Here is a 14,225-nt window from a genome sequence, read left to right as displayed (position 1 = left end):
AACTCCATGAACATAAAATGTTCACTAATTTATTAGATAGGGCCCATTTCTGAGGCTCCTAATGAAGAGAATTTGGTCTGGCTTTCACGGCTGAAACTATATTTTGCAAAAAAATATCTAATTTATTATTAGTTGTTTGTGTTATTGTAATAACTAGAAAACTGAACCAAAATCACAAACCCAATGCACTACAAATGCATAATGCAACACAATCCTAATAGCTCCTAACCTAAAATGACAAGATGCATAATAAGATAAAATAATTGTCATTTTTTTCCATAACAAGGAGCTGAGGCAAAGGGAAAGAAGTCACCTGAACTAAAACGTATTTATGTCAGATTCTCCACTGCCTCTGTGACCACTAAAATGAGAGCACCTCTGCTCCCCAGGAAGATTCTGTTGCTAAAAATGACCACACCATCCCCACCCCACCGCCCTTAAATATTAGAATATATCTTCTTTCAGGACAAATTCACTTCCTAAAAAAAAAAAAAAAAAGAAAGAAAGAATATTTATTAAACTAATACTTAAAAAAAAATATCAGTATTTATACACAAGCGTAACCACAGCAATAAAAGATGCTGTAAACTGCTATAAAGCCAAATTCTGTTCAAGTTCTTATTTGAGTAAAACAAGGATTTCAATACTCCTGTGAATAAGGTGAATAGGATTTGTTCTGTGATTTCAAGAAGCATCAGATATTATTTCCCTTTTTACCAGCAAGGATTTTTTTTTTTTTTTTTCAATTTCACTGGCAATATGTTTCTTTTTGGAAGAATGTGATGTGTCTGTAGACAGATGTGTACAGACATAGTGAATCTCTATTGGTGATGTATAACTGAAAAATAGCAGAACTATGGGAAAACTGTTGACCACCTCATCCCAGAACAGGTGTGAGGGAAGTTTCTGGGCAAACACAAAAATAATGGCAGACAGGGAGGAACATGGGCAGCTGGAGGTGGTAGATGATTTATTACTAGATTTTTCTGCCCCTTTATTTTCTAAGGATTCCATAATCAGTGCATCGCTCAAGCTCCATCATGCCTCTGTGCAGTGGGGATGGAATATATCATTGCAATTCACCATTATTATTTATGTTCTTAAAGCTGAGCTGGTTGAAATCACCCATCTGTACCTGACATCCAGCTTACAGCCATGTACACAAAATCAGTACCTCTTTAATGTAACCTGATTGTGCAAATCAAAAGCAACTAAACAAAACATCCAAGCTGATGAGTTCACTGTCAGATCACTACTAAACTTCAAAGGAGTTCTGGATTTCCTGGGTCCTCTTGCCAAGAGAGTTTTTAATGAAGAACCAATATTGTGATAATATTTTTCTGCCATCTGTTTTATCCATCTCCATAAGCACCTAGTTAATAAATTTAATCCAAATAATAATCAAATGGTGAGGAGAGGGAATCCCTCTGGCTGGGTGATGTCAACTGAATTTAGGCAATTTAAGCACCTGACTGAAGTAGTTAATTTGAAAGCACAGTCATCCTATGCGTCCTATATCATCAGTACAGTAGAAGTGCCTATCTGAAAGGTCATTTTAATGCCGGATGGGCAGAATCACCTCAGTGTTTCTCTCAGTTAGTTACGGAAAAAAGGCTAAGGAGGTAATTTTTCCTAACATAGGAAGTCGAGAGGAACTCCTGAAACTATACAGGATTACTCTGCCTCTAAGAAGTTCAGAAGCTCAGGCCCCACATGACCTCTCTTCACTCCAGTGTCCCACACTTAAAAGCAGGTCCACTCTGTAATACCGCAGTAACACACACTGCTGCTGTCTCCAGCAACTATGCACCTAGACTCGGTGCAGAGATACTCAGATTAGCTTGAAATTAGTTAAGTGGAGCAGCAGAAGATTAACAGGCTTATTCTTCAAATGTTTAGGTTTTGCAGTCTGCATTTTGCTTCACATCTGCCTACTTCAAATTTCCCTCAGGCATGCCTACGCTGAGGCTACTGTGGTACTGCATAAAAATATAGCCAGAAGGTAGGATCTGAAGTGCCGAGTGCTTTTCATAGGCACGCTAGCAGAAAAGGTACAGAGATTACATTCTGTGGTTAACTCAGCTTTCCTTCTACTTCCTCAAGTCACCTTCCCTGTAACTTGACTTCAATTTTGGGTGAAGGAATTCAGGCCACACACATGGTGCTGGTTATTAAAAGAGGACTGCACCACAAACATAGGGCCTTGGTAATACAGAAGGGGAAATTCACAGTGTTATATAAAAGACTGCAGGGAGATAGAAAAGTATTTATAGCATAATGTAAATAATTAATACTCAAAACATGTATTATTACATATATTTTTGAAACTTGACCTGACAAAATAAACAAGTTGTATACATCTGAGACAAATATTTTTAAAAGTTCATATTCCTATGAACTTGAAAAATCCAGTAAGTTAAATCCAGCCAATTTAATAGTACAGCTATAATTAATATTAATACACAATTCTATTGTCTTAGGGATTCTGTTAATTAGTAAAAAAAAGTTGGTTCCATTTACCAGATAAATATTAGATCACAGCTGTTTTATTTGCCTTATTGAATCCTACCGATTTTGCATTCTGAGAATGTAAAACATGCCAGAATTACACTACTACTGATGTAAAGTTTGTGACACAAACAAAATCTAGGCACAGAGGTGATACTGGGACAGTGCTGTATCTTAACTAGTACATGGAAACTAATGCTGTGTGAAGGTGCATTTGAGAATGTAACTACAAGTCATAAGAATACAGGTCTCTTAGGAGCTACAAATGATCCCTTACAGGAAAAGGAGACCAACTATGCAGTGCTGCACGCATATGATATTACTGAATAATATGAGGCAGAGATGGTAGGATATGGTTTAATTTTACCACCTCATAATACAGGAACCATAAGATAAAGAAGACATTTAAAAGTAGAAAAAGGAAAAATATTCTACGTAAGAGATATATAAATGTGTATTTCACTGCTGTTCAACAACATGAAAAACAAGAGCTTAGAGGGTTAAAAACCTGAATACTTATGTGAATACTAGAAAAAGGCCTAACTAGGAGGTGTATAAAAAGCATCTGCAGAAGCAAAATATGCCTTTACATTTACAGGAAAAAGCAGAAGGGTGAATAGCACATTAATCTTCAGCTGTTCTTCGAACTTTTGCTTAAGTATCTGACACAGGATACTGCCTGGGCCCTCCAGCTGACTGGACTGCTGAGGGGTGGTAACTCCTGTCTTACTGCAAGTGCCACTGAAAAAAAGTCTGTCTTAAAGACACTAAACATGGAGCCCTACTTAGCTATTAGGAAGTGCCTTTGCTGACTTCCCTGAAAGCAGAAGCGTTGCACAGAATAAATCATGGCAACTTGCACAATGCGCAGGCATCAGGAAGAGAAAAATGACTGAGCCAAAGACAGGAGCAGACATTCAAATAGAAGTGCCGTTGTGACACAGGAAGGTCAGTGTGCCTTACACTGCCGGCTGTCCACCCAGTATGGGGACAGCCAACCTGTAAGAACGGGTTGCACGCCTGACTGTTACAATGACAGACACAGATCTTCTTTTTCTATAACCAGAGTTATCACTCCTTCCTCTCCTCCACCTCAAAAATAAATGAACACATTGTATGTAAACACTTGTCATATGCTGACGCTCAGCAACAATGTCCCATTTCTCTTTCTTCCCCTCTAATACTGGGGCAACAGCCATCCCCACTAACGCTCTATAGCATAGTACCAACATGAAAACAACAAGAAATGGCACAGTTTATAACCAGATCAGTAGTAATTGTGTCTGTCACAATAAATGTCAGAGAATTTTAAGGAGGCATTCCCGGCTTGTTTATTTTGATCATTCATAATAATAAAGGCTGTGGCAATTGGGTGTCTTAATTTTCCTACGAGCACTTCTCTTGAAACAGTACTCTCCAAAATGTTTCATCAGAAAATTAAATGCAACACCATTCCAGGAAGAAACGGCTTTGCTTCTTTCAGCAAAAATAAAATCATCCTGTCTCCTGCAGTCAACTCCTTTTTTTTTCTTCTTCTTCTTTTTTCTCCCTTTGATAACATGTGAATTTCTGCTGGTTGGCTCTCCTTACTGTCCCCCGTTCTTCTCCAGTGCCTGGAGATCTTCTCGGGATGGAGGAGGCAAACCAGTCCCATTCTGCCTCTTGGAAGGGTATGGTGGTCAGCTTCTCTGGGGCAGAATTTCTGCTCTAAGTAGGGTGCTGGCTCCCTCCTGTAGCTAATGAAACAGGATTCCTCTTGCTCAGTAATGTGCTTGCCAGTTAGCTTGCAGCACAAAAGCTCCTGGGCACTTTATTACTAATAGGGGATCTGGACGCTAACAGCATAAAGGAAAAGGCTGCACAAGCCAGGTGCAGATACATTTAATCCTGGCCCATTTCCTGCTTTTCATTTTATATTTGTTCCTATCGTTCTGTCTCCCAACTGGGAAGTACCCTTTTTGGTACCCAGCATGCAGACTATAAGCAGAAATCCAGTTCCGGAGGTTCTGGTAAAGCAAACAAACCTTTATTACAGTTTGCTCTGAAGTAACTTTGCTTTTATCTTATCAGCATTAGTCAATGCGTATCCTGTTACCACCTGAAAGTACACTCCCACTACTCCCAGTTAGCATTCATCCACTCATCTTTCCCCCTTTCATTCCTGCTGCCTGTTCTTCAGCAGCACACTTTGTCTTCCCTTTTCTCCATACAGCTGCATGCATAAAATTCTAAGAGAAGTAGTATTCTGAAACACACTATTCATCCATTAGATTAATTTTCATCTCAAAATCTGGTTTAAACAGAAAAGAATATACATAAAACCATATTAACATGAATGTTTGCAACTAAGGAAAACACGGACAAATTTCAATTCAGTATCCACACAAAGAAAACAAAGGCTTGATCTTTCCTAACATATTCTTAGGTGTATACACATGCAGACATACAGAATGTCCTTTAAGGCTCAACACATCCTTGCTGACACTGAAACAAATCTGAAGATACAACAGATGCTTATATTCCTGAACATTTCCGGGTACTTGAAAGGTTCTTCCCTCATTGAAAACTGTGTTTACAGATAAACAAAACAAGAAACAACTCAAGATTTATTTTTTTTTTTAAACGGATGCCACTAAAATCATGTCAAATCATTTTTACTTCAGCTGACATGATAGATTGGACAGCTCAGCACATTACAATTTCTGTTCTTCACTAAATTTACAAAAAGCTCATTCCAACCTAAGAATCTTGAGGGGTGACAATATAAATCCAGTTGCCAATACAAAGGTGAGCAGATGGTGTTGCTCTGCTGGGGAGCCGAGATGGAATAGCACATAAATGAGAAAGCAATCTCCTGATGGTTTGCTGTGTTTAATGCCTGAACTGAGAACTGGAGCTGAGCCAACATGGCTTCCAGCCAAGGTCTTCACAGGATTCAAAGGAACCCCACGGCAGTTTCCATTCGACATTAGCTAGCAAATTAATATTTGCAGGTAGTCCTAAAGTACTGAAATAAAGTACTGATTAGTACTGCTTAATGCAAACCACAGTGAAAGGGAAGACATCGTCCTTTTTGAGTCAGGAGATCAAAAATTAATCCCTAAAGCTGCCCTCTCGCCTCTTTTGTCAGTTTTGCAACAATTGTTTGGTACGCACAAGTAATTAAAACTATTCCATTTAAGATCTCTAGAACTGCTACTCTCTCTAAATGCTTTTATTTTTTTAATCCTTTTTTGCTTTATTAAAACTGTGAAGCAGTATTAGGAGCAGATCTAATTTCCACCAAAGTCAACAGGGGTCTTTTAGTTGACTTTTCTGGTGCTTGAATTAGGTCCATAAGCAGTGAGCAAACAGGTAATTCAGTGTTCAGCACCTCTTTCCAGAATTAACATAGCCACTGTTTCAGGGAAAATGCTTATTGTCACTCCAGTAAGCAAGGTCTCCAGTCACCAGAAGAAAATTCATAACCTGGATGCAGCCCCACTCTGATCACAAAGGAAAAAGTATCTGAATGCATATGATTAAATTTTAAACCCATGTTGATTCAACCATCTCCTTCCTCCTCCTTACCCTTTTTTACCCTCCTTCAAAAGGCAAAGTGCATTGCCACTTAAGATAATTTCACATTTTTCACTTCAAGGTACTAGAGGTGCATTCAGTGCTGTAAAGCAAGCCTTTCGGATAGGTATGGGGGAATGAAAGTGACTGTAAATCTATACTCTCACTGTGTGGACCTACTGTTCAAATCACCATTAAGTGGTATTTTGAGAATATGCTGCCTTCTTACAGAGCAGAGGATATACAGAGATGGCTGACCTCATTCTTCAGGTTTCTTGCCAAGAAGTGTTCAGCTACGTGGGCTGGAAGCACATTCTCCAGAAGCACCCGGTTTAGGTTCTCCATGGTTTCAATCTCCTCCCGCTCTTTTTTGAACTTGTTCTTCCACAGGAAGTCTAACCTACAGTAATATTCATTCTGTTACAAGAGGACACAGAGGTAAAGAAACAATAGGCATCTTGTCCTGCTGGAGTACAGGTTTAAGAGACAAAATAAGCACAGTACACCACCCCTGCAAGGCTATTACTTGGCCACTCAAGTACAATTCCAGATCCCACAGAAATCAAACCCCAAGCACACACTATGTGACATACATTTCATCAAACTTATAAGGCCCCCCCTACAAAAAAAGGCCCATAAAAAGGCCCAGGAAAAAAATAAGGTTGCAAGGTACCTTAAACAATGGAAGACTTATTTATTTACTCTCAGACTTTAGTAGAAATTCATTCCAGAAATTAAACACTGTTATGGAAACAATTTACAGCTTTGCAACTTAATATGATGTCTTATTTATCTGAAGTGTAGAATTGCACTTACAACAACAGGCATTTCAGGAAGACCCTAACTTTTACCAACTTGAACTTATGCAGTCAGCCTGGTAAAAAGGGGACAGTACAACAGTAATAATCCAATGGTTTAACGCTATCACACAGCCTCAGTGAAGAGTATGCTATTAACCAGGAGAACATGATTATGATGACAATCTTCTTATAGAAAACCTAAAAATGCTAGCTAGTATTATTAGCAGTCATTAAGCATTCACACCAAAATGAAAGTAGTCCTTCTGATTGGTCAGTAGCTGTCACAGCTCAAAATGATTCATAGATATTTTGTTGAGATCACAGCCAAAGCTAGAGTAGAAATTTGAAATGAGATGGTATTAAAATGATTTGGCAAGCTTTTAAATATGTATATTATACATTTATACATCTAAGTTTCCCACATAGATGATAAATTCAAATGGCACCAACTGTATTCATGCAGAAAAAAATCCAATAAAAACCTGGGATGTCAAAATTATTTGCATAAATTGACAAAACTAAACTGGATGCCTGGCATAAAGCTGAAATTTGGTATCCATATATATTGTACCAGATTTGTATTGAAAAGAAAAGGTGCTAGATAAGCTGAAGTCTTCAAAAAGATATGTTTCTTCTTTAAGAGCTAATATTAAACAGATAATTTATTTACTGCTTTATTATTTATTGAATGAAATTTAGGCTGCCACAGAAAATTGCAGAGGGAACTCAGAAATCAGAAAAAATAAAGCAAAGTGTATTCTACAATTTGCTTTGAAATTAAAAAAGTCAATGTATCATATTTCAAAATGCCTAGTCAGACTTTTAAAAACAAAAAGCACTACCTTATTAAAACTTACTTTAAAACATGGATTTTTTTGTTTGTATGATCTAGCCAATTTTGTATACATGTCATTAAAGATCCTGTTCAATCTTTGTAGCCTTTCAGTCATATGAAAACCAACATTGTTTCCTACTTTACATGTTATCTCCAGAACCTTTTCAATGTATCAGAATGAAAATATCTCAGTATGGCTCTTACACATCTGCAGGCACAAGACCCTTGAGATACAAAATTTTCCTTCTTCACCTTATGCTGCTTTACTTAACAGCACTTCCCAGCGGGTGAGCATAGTGGAACACCCAAGGAGGGATGAAGGACACTGTGTTCCTCCAGGCACCACAGAGCAACCAGCTTCCTCCAGGACAAGAGACTGCCATGCATCTGTGCAAGGCAATGCAATGCAACCCCAGAGGTTCAAATCAGCAGTAATTTCTTAGGCAAGAGTAGTTAAGTGCAACAAGAACTGATTCATGTCTCATTGATTACACAGAGATAGGTTTATCTACATTTTTAAATTCTAGTGGGACACTCACCTGGGCCTATTTTCAATATTTGCCTGAGTGAGGCAATGAACTAATTCTCCTCACTGAAAGAATGTCACATAGAAAGTCAAGATAAGCAGCTCAAAAGTAGCTGCCTATGCCACAGGCTTCTGCAGTCGGGGAGATGAATGCTATGGCATTCAGCAAAGGGGCAGCAAAGGCAGCACTAAAGCAGGTAAGATCACTAGAAATTAATGGGCTTTCATTCAGGTGAGGGAGCTAAGGAGATTCCCCCTCACGGCCATTACTTACAGACAGCAAGTCTGAGAAACTGTCTCAACATGGAGCATCAGCAGATGTCTTGGAACACATTAAGAAGTTGATCAACAAGAAGTCATCAGCTCTAAAGTATCCAAAATGGAAAGTTGCTCGTCTGAAACTTGTGGTGGATAGCCTGAGCATTCAAAACAGCCACAGTGTCAGACAGCTGACGAATAGTAAGGCTTATAACGTAAATCTTTAGAAAAGAACTGGGGTGACCCTGGGAACAATAGAGCAAGGTACTTCAGACAAAAACTATGCTAAGGAAAAGAGCTATTTAGACATATTAGCTAAAGTTAATACAATGGGGATGAGTTGACAGCTCTTCTGTAAACATGCCTCTATCTGTTAAGAAGAAGTCAATGGTCATGTGAATAGGAGTGAAGTCTGAAATAAGTTTTCATTTAATTCTTTCAGAAGAGGCTCTTGAAAGGACTACATTATCTAAGAAGAGAAGGTTTCTCTCACAGAACAAAAGCTCACTAAAAAACAGAACAGAGACTACAAATAACAGTTTTCACGGCTGAGGGAAGTTGCCATAAACATCTGGGCAGTAAAACAGCCAATGAAGTTCAGTGTGAATAAACACAATTTAATCAATCGTAGGAAAAACAAAATATTCACCTAGCCTACAAAGTAACGGGATAAGTGTAATTTTAAGTACTGATGGGAAAGGGATTCACAGTTTATGTCAATACTGGTAATACAAACTGGGCTGTAAGAGAGATTTAACGCTCAACAGTGTTTACATGTGAGCATGCTCCTTACACAGTCTAGCGCATACCAGTCTGCATTCTCCTGGGCAATGCCTGGGCAGGGTGCAAGAGTCGCCATTCTCAACATATCGTCTGCCTGCTGCCAGCCTATTTTCAATAACTCTAACGGCATGCATGCAGAATGAAATGTGTCACTTGATCTCAGTGTCAGGGAATGGTTGTAGCCTACACTGGCATGACCATCAAAAAAAAAGCAGTTCTACTTTCTCCAGCTCACTGCTGGCTGCTCACTCCCATCCTATGCTCATTCTTTTGGCACAAACATTGCTGCAGCCATACCATAAAACCAGATCAGGAAATAGATCTGGCTGAAAATCAACCATTTTTCCAGGGTTAATTTTTAAGCCAGATCATTTCCCTATTTTCAGCTACTATACAGCTCCACAGGCAGCTGTGCCAGTACAAATGAGGAGACACAAGGATAAGAATGAGTAGTAGCTGAGAGAAGGCCTACTTCTTTCAGTAGGGATGCTGGTTGAGCAGCTGAAAGTATTAGTTGAACCTGAGAATTAAGTTGGCTCATAAAACACGTAATGATATATACTACCTTGCTCTCTCTTCATCCCCGTTCAACCAGAGATGCACATCCCCCCTCCTGCTTTTGCATCTGGACAGGCATCTCTGACCAGTGGTGAGCAGGTTCACAGAGCTAGGCTTGTAGGAAAGCATTCACTTTTTGTTTAGATGAACTTTCTGTTTACTCACTCTGGGGACAGAGGAGCACCAATGCCAGCTTAAGGGAAATGGACAGACCACCCTTTTCATCCGTGACTATTATCTTTAGCATTGTTAAAATAATCAGATATTAAGAGAAGAGAAAAGAAAAGACATGTTGTTATCTTCAAAGTAGAAAAATGCAATAGCAAACAGAGAAATTACTTGTATATTACCCTCTCTGGAAGAAGGGTAAGGAAGAATTTTACTTTGCCTACACTGCCAAGATGGCTCGACAGCATTCTGCAAGTGCCACTCAATGGAAGTAGCAAGCAGAAAGCTTAAAACCAGAAAGACGGACATTTCCACATGACTTCTTCTCAAATTGTGAAATTCATTATCAGACAGTGTTGGGAAGACCAGGAAGATCAAATGGGTTAAAAAGGGATCAGACAGTGTAACAGGAAGCAGAGCAGCCAACAGTTATTAAACGTTGCCACAGAAATGCCAACTGGCAGAAGGTGGGATGCCTATGTCCCTCGGAGCGTCAATCTATGCAGTTTCCCTTCCTCCTCTATTTTTTTCCCAAGCATTTGCTACAAGTCAGTATCACTAACGGTAACTTAAAATGGCAGGTCTTATGCCAGGTATGTATTAAAATTAGTGCATAACATTTTCTAGTTATCATTTAGACTTTGCTTGAGAGTGTTTGAAAACACAGAGGTTTTTTTCTCCTCCTTCTTTAATGGAGAATAAATTAGCAGAAAAATCAAAGGCAAAAGACTGATGAGCCTCAAACAAGTGACATCACAACAAAGATCCTAGACTACAGTTCTGAAAACAAAGGCTTTTTCCATTACAGCATCATTTTTCAGTTGGTGTGACAGAGAACAACACACACAGTGTTATTGTATGCAAAACCAACTTTCTCATTGACATGACTGAACCCCCAAAGAAATGCTCTTCTTGCCAAGTGAAGATGACATTCCTTCTCTCCTTTTTCCTTGTTGTTGCATCCGCTGCCTTCACCTGACACCTTGGTTGACAGGGACTAAAGGTTCTCAACTGGCGTGCTGAAGTACTTATCCCTCTTTCCGAGTGGAAGTAGCTGTGCTCCAGTCTCACTCTGCTACCATCATCAAATGAGCAAACTCTAATACGGTGCTGGCAGCAAGGCAGATGAAGACTGCTATTTCTAACTCAAGAAGGATGTTCCCCACTACAGCAAATACTGGAAAAGCTGCCAGATAAGAATTTTTTGTCTAGTAACCTGCGAAGCCTGCTTGCCAATTTAAATGACAGTCATATTTTGGGGAATTGTAATGTAAATGAGTGATTTGAAGACAGTCTTCCCAAGGCTGCAGGCTATGGTGGTACAGGCTGTTCATAACATCTCACACGGATTGCCTCTTCCATCTCAGAGCCCTGTCTTGCGCACTGCATTGTTCTGGCACAACCGGCTGGAATTGCAGCTTTTAGCCATGGATCACGGACAGACCCAAGGATTTAGAGAAAGAACTGCCCTTACACCTGCCCTCACCTTTGTAGAGAGTAAGACCATTGATATCACATTTGTCCTGAAAAAGCACAACTGGGTAATAAAAAGAGTAGCTTCCTGTGGGGTCATAGTTTTAGTGCAACTGTGGCCTCAGCATGGGGTACACTTCTGTGTGCATGCTACACTGTTTCTGTGTCTGCATCAAATTGTAATAACTGCGAAGAAAATAGCTTGTAATTAAGCAACTAGGGAGACAGCAGATGGATGCAGACAGATGGGAGCACACTAGGAAGCTATGAGACAATACTGGTCAGCATGACAAGCAATAGTCACAGCACACCATCAGCATAGTGTCTACAGTCTCAATGACAGTTATTGGTGAGTTTTAAGGGCATATTGGAAGGTAATACAGAAAAAAGCTTTTTAGATGCTTCTGACAATCCTTTGCAAGGGTGTGGGGCAGAGTGGAGTAAAGGTGTTTGTCAGAAAACCTAAAAAATGTTTGAGAGGGTGGCAGGTTGCATGTGGAGGCTGGCATTGTGTCCACTAATGCAGATGAAGGGAAGTATGCATCTTACCTGTCTACCCAAAACCAGTAACGTGACAAAGAATATAAACAAAGAAATTGAGCCCATTGTCTTCAGGTCTTTCAGTATTCCTGGCCTATAAAATAAAAACGTAAGTAAAGCAAGCTGCCTAAAAGTTAAAACAAAATTACTTTAGGACAAGAATAAAACTGCAATTTATACTACTTTCTGGTATGTAAACTAAGACCACTTAAATATGATATACTTTATTATTTGATGAAATATTGTTATTTACATAATGAAGTTTTAATTAATTCTACTACATTCTGTTCAAATGTGCCTGCAGTTTGAAGTCCAATACTAAGATGAGGATTTAGCAAAAATAATATCTTTGCTTACAAATGGAGAGCATTTGGTGCTTATTCTATACAGAATTCTGAACATTCTATATATTCTGTATATTCTATACAGAAAAAAAAAAAAGATTTTTTCTGTAATAACACTACTTCCATAATGGAGACCTGGACCATATCCAGTGAATGTGAAGAAATGGAAACTAAAGCACCCAATTCCCAAGATGACTTTTCATCTCAGAATTACAGAAGGCACAAACTAGATCTTGTACCGAGTTTATTAAAATCTCTGTTTTGGGAAAAGACACCAGAGGTAATGGGAAACAACTCGCACTAGCACTCTCCTACTGATGCCACTGAAAGAAGAATCTTGATGAGAAATTTAGGAAGGAAAATACCAACACACAGCTTGACTGGCAAAACCAAGGCTGCCAGAAGCACATGCTAAATCTAACCTGTCACATGGTATCATCACAGAGATATCCTTTCCACTAATGTAATGGAAACACAAAGCCTGGGCTTGTTTATTTAATCTTTAGATTTAAGTGCAAAGAAAACATGCACTTTTTGTATTTCAGATCCTTTTCCACAGTTGTCTCTGTGTCCTAAAGAACTCAAGCAGTTTAGAGCACAGGAAAAAGGATAATGAAACTCTACTCTGAATATTCAGTTTTTCTGTTGTGGCATATGCACTACACACCCAGCCTACATAGAAGAGAACCACCTTTTTCTTTTGAAAATGAGGTAGAAATTACATGTGTCCAAAACACATTTTACACAGCAATACTTAGAGTAATAATTCTGGTCTTTTGTAATATCACCTATAACAAAGACTTCAGCAGTCTCACTGACAATTTAACATACAAATTTGCAAGCACAGCAGAAAAACATCCAAAGTTTAAGTCTACTATTTTTTTCAGTAGCTAAGACTGAATTTGTAAAGTTTTAAGACAATATACTACTTCCGAGAAAGTTGATTTTCTTTGGCTTGCAGCAAATATGCTTTAACAGCCATAATTACATTCAGCCTTAGGCCTTAACAACCTTAATGATGACTTCTTCCTAATGTTCTTTATTACAAAAACGCAAATTAAACCATACTCTATTTGCTATAGTACGTGATTTAAACACCTTCCCCACACTTGTTTGTTTTATCCTAATGCTCTGAGGTGTGACATTAAATCATGTATTAACGGCAGCATGACAATGATTATAAACTGTGACTTACAGATTAGGTAGCCAAACACATAAAAAAAATAAATCTGTTCCATGATTTAAGAATTGCCATAGGTAGTATTTAATTTGTATTCATTTCAGAAGGACTGGAATTATCCACCTACCTTCTGAGAGGTGCCATTGCATACATAAATTTGCTGTAGTCATCCAGCATGGGCCCGTGAGTGTGCAGAAGAATAACATTGTAGCCCACCAATGCAATCAACATTATCACCATTTTCAACTCATAATTTATCCTCAGGAAAACGGAACAGGAAATGAGCCCTAATATGCAGCTGTATATAAAATACTGGAAAAGAAAAATTAAATGGAAAATATTTAGAATTTGGCTATTGAGTAGGAAATCATACATAATAAAATGCCCTGGCCAGTTTAAAACAAATTATTGACTGACCACTTAAGCACAGAATCTATCACAACATGTAAAGAATCAAAGTACCTGCAACATTATGACTTTCAGATAGTCAGTAACAACCAGATGTCAGTATTTCCTAAATTAGACCCTATTTCTTACTTGGCTCCAACTCACCCAAAACTCAGTAGAATCCAGATTATGCACCTAATTTATGCTGCCTAATTTTCATCCTTTTTTTTTTTTTACTTACTTGACTTCAGTAGCGAGGAGTGCCTATACACAGGATACTGCTACTGGTGTTGAAGTCTAATGCAAG

General features: G+C 38.6%; 1 protein-coding gene across 2 annotated transcripts in view; it reads right to left on the bottom strand.

Annotated features, from left to right (window-relative positions):
• Positions 1–14,225, bottom strand: part of ADCY2 (adenylate cyclase 2) — a 196,798-nt gene that overhangs the window by 12,021 nt on the left and 170,552 nt on the right. For both annotated transcript variants that reach the window (XM_049824068.1, XM_049824069.1), the window contains 3 exons: positions 13,659–13,843; positions 12,017–12,101; positions 6,325–6,483 (listed from right to left, as the gene is read on the bottom strand). In XM_049824068.1, the coding sequence (XP_049680025.1) occupies positions 6,325–6,483; positions 12,017–12,101; positions 13,659–13,843 (429 nt within the window). The remainder of the gene's footprint in view (positions 1–6,324; positions 6,484–12,016; positions 12,102–13,658; positions 13,844–14,225) is intronic.

This window comes from Accipiter gentilis, chromosome 20, assembly GCF_929443795.1.
Source record: "Accipiter gentilis chromosome 20, bAccGen1.1, whole genome shotgun sequence".
Lineage (NCBI taxonomy): Eukaryota > Metazoa > Chordata > Aves > Accipitriformes > Accipitridae > Astur > Astur gentilis.
The sequence above is the reverse complement of the archived record's forward strand: the minus strand, read 5'-3'. Positions and strand labels throughout refer to the sequence as shown.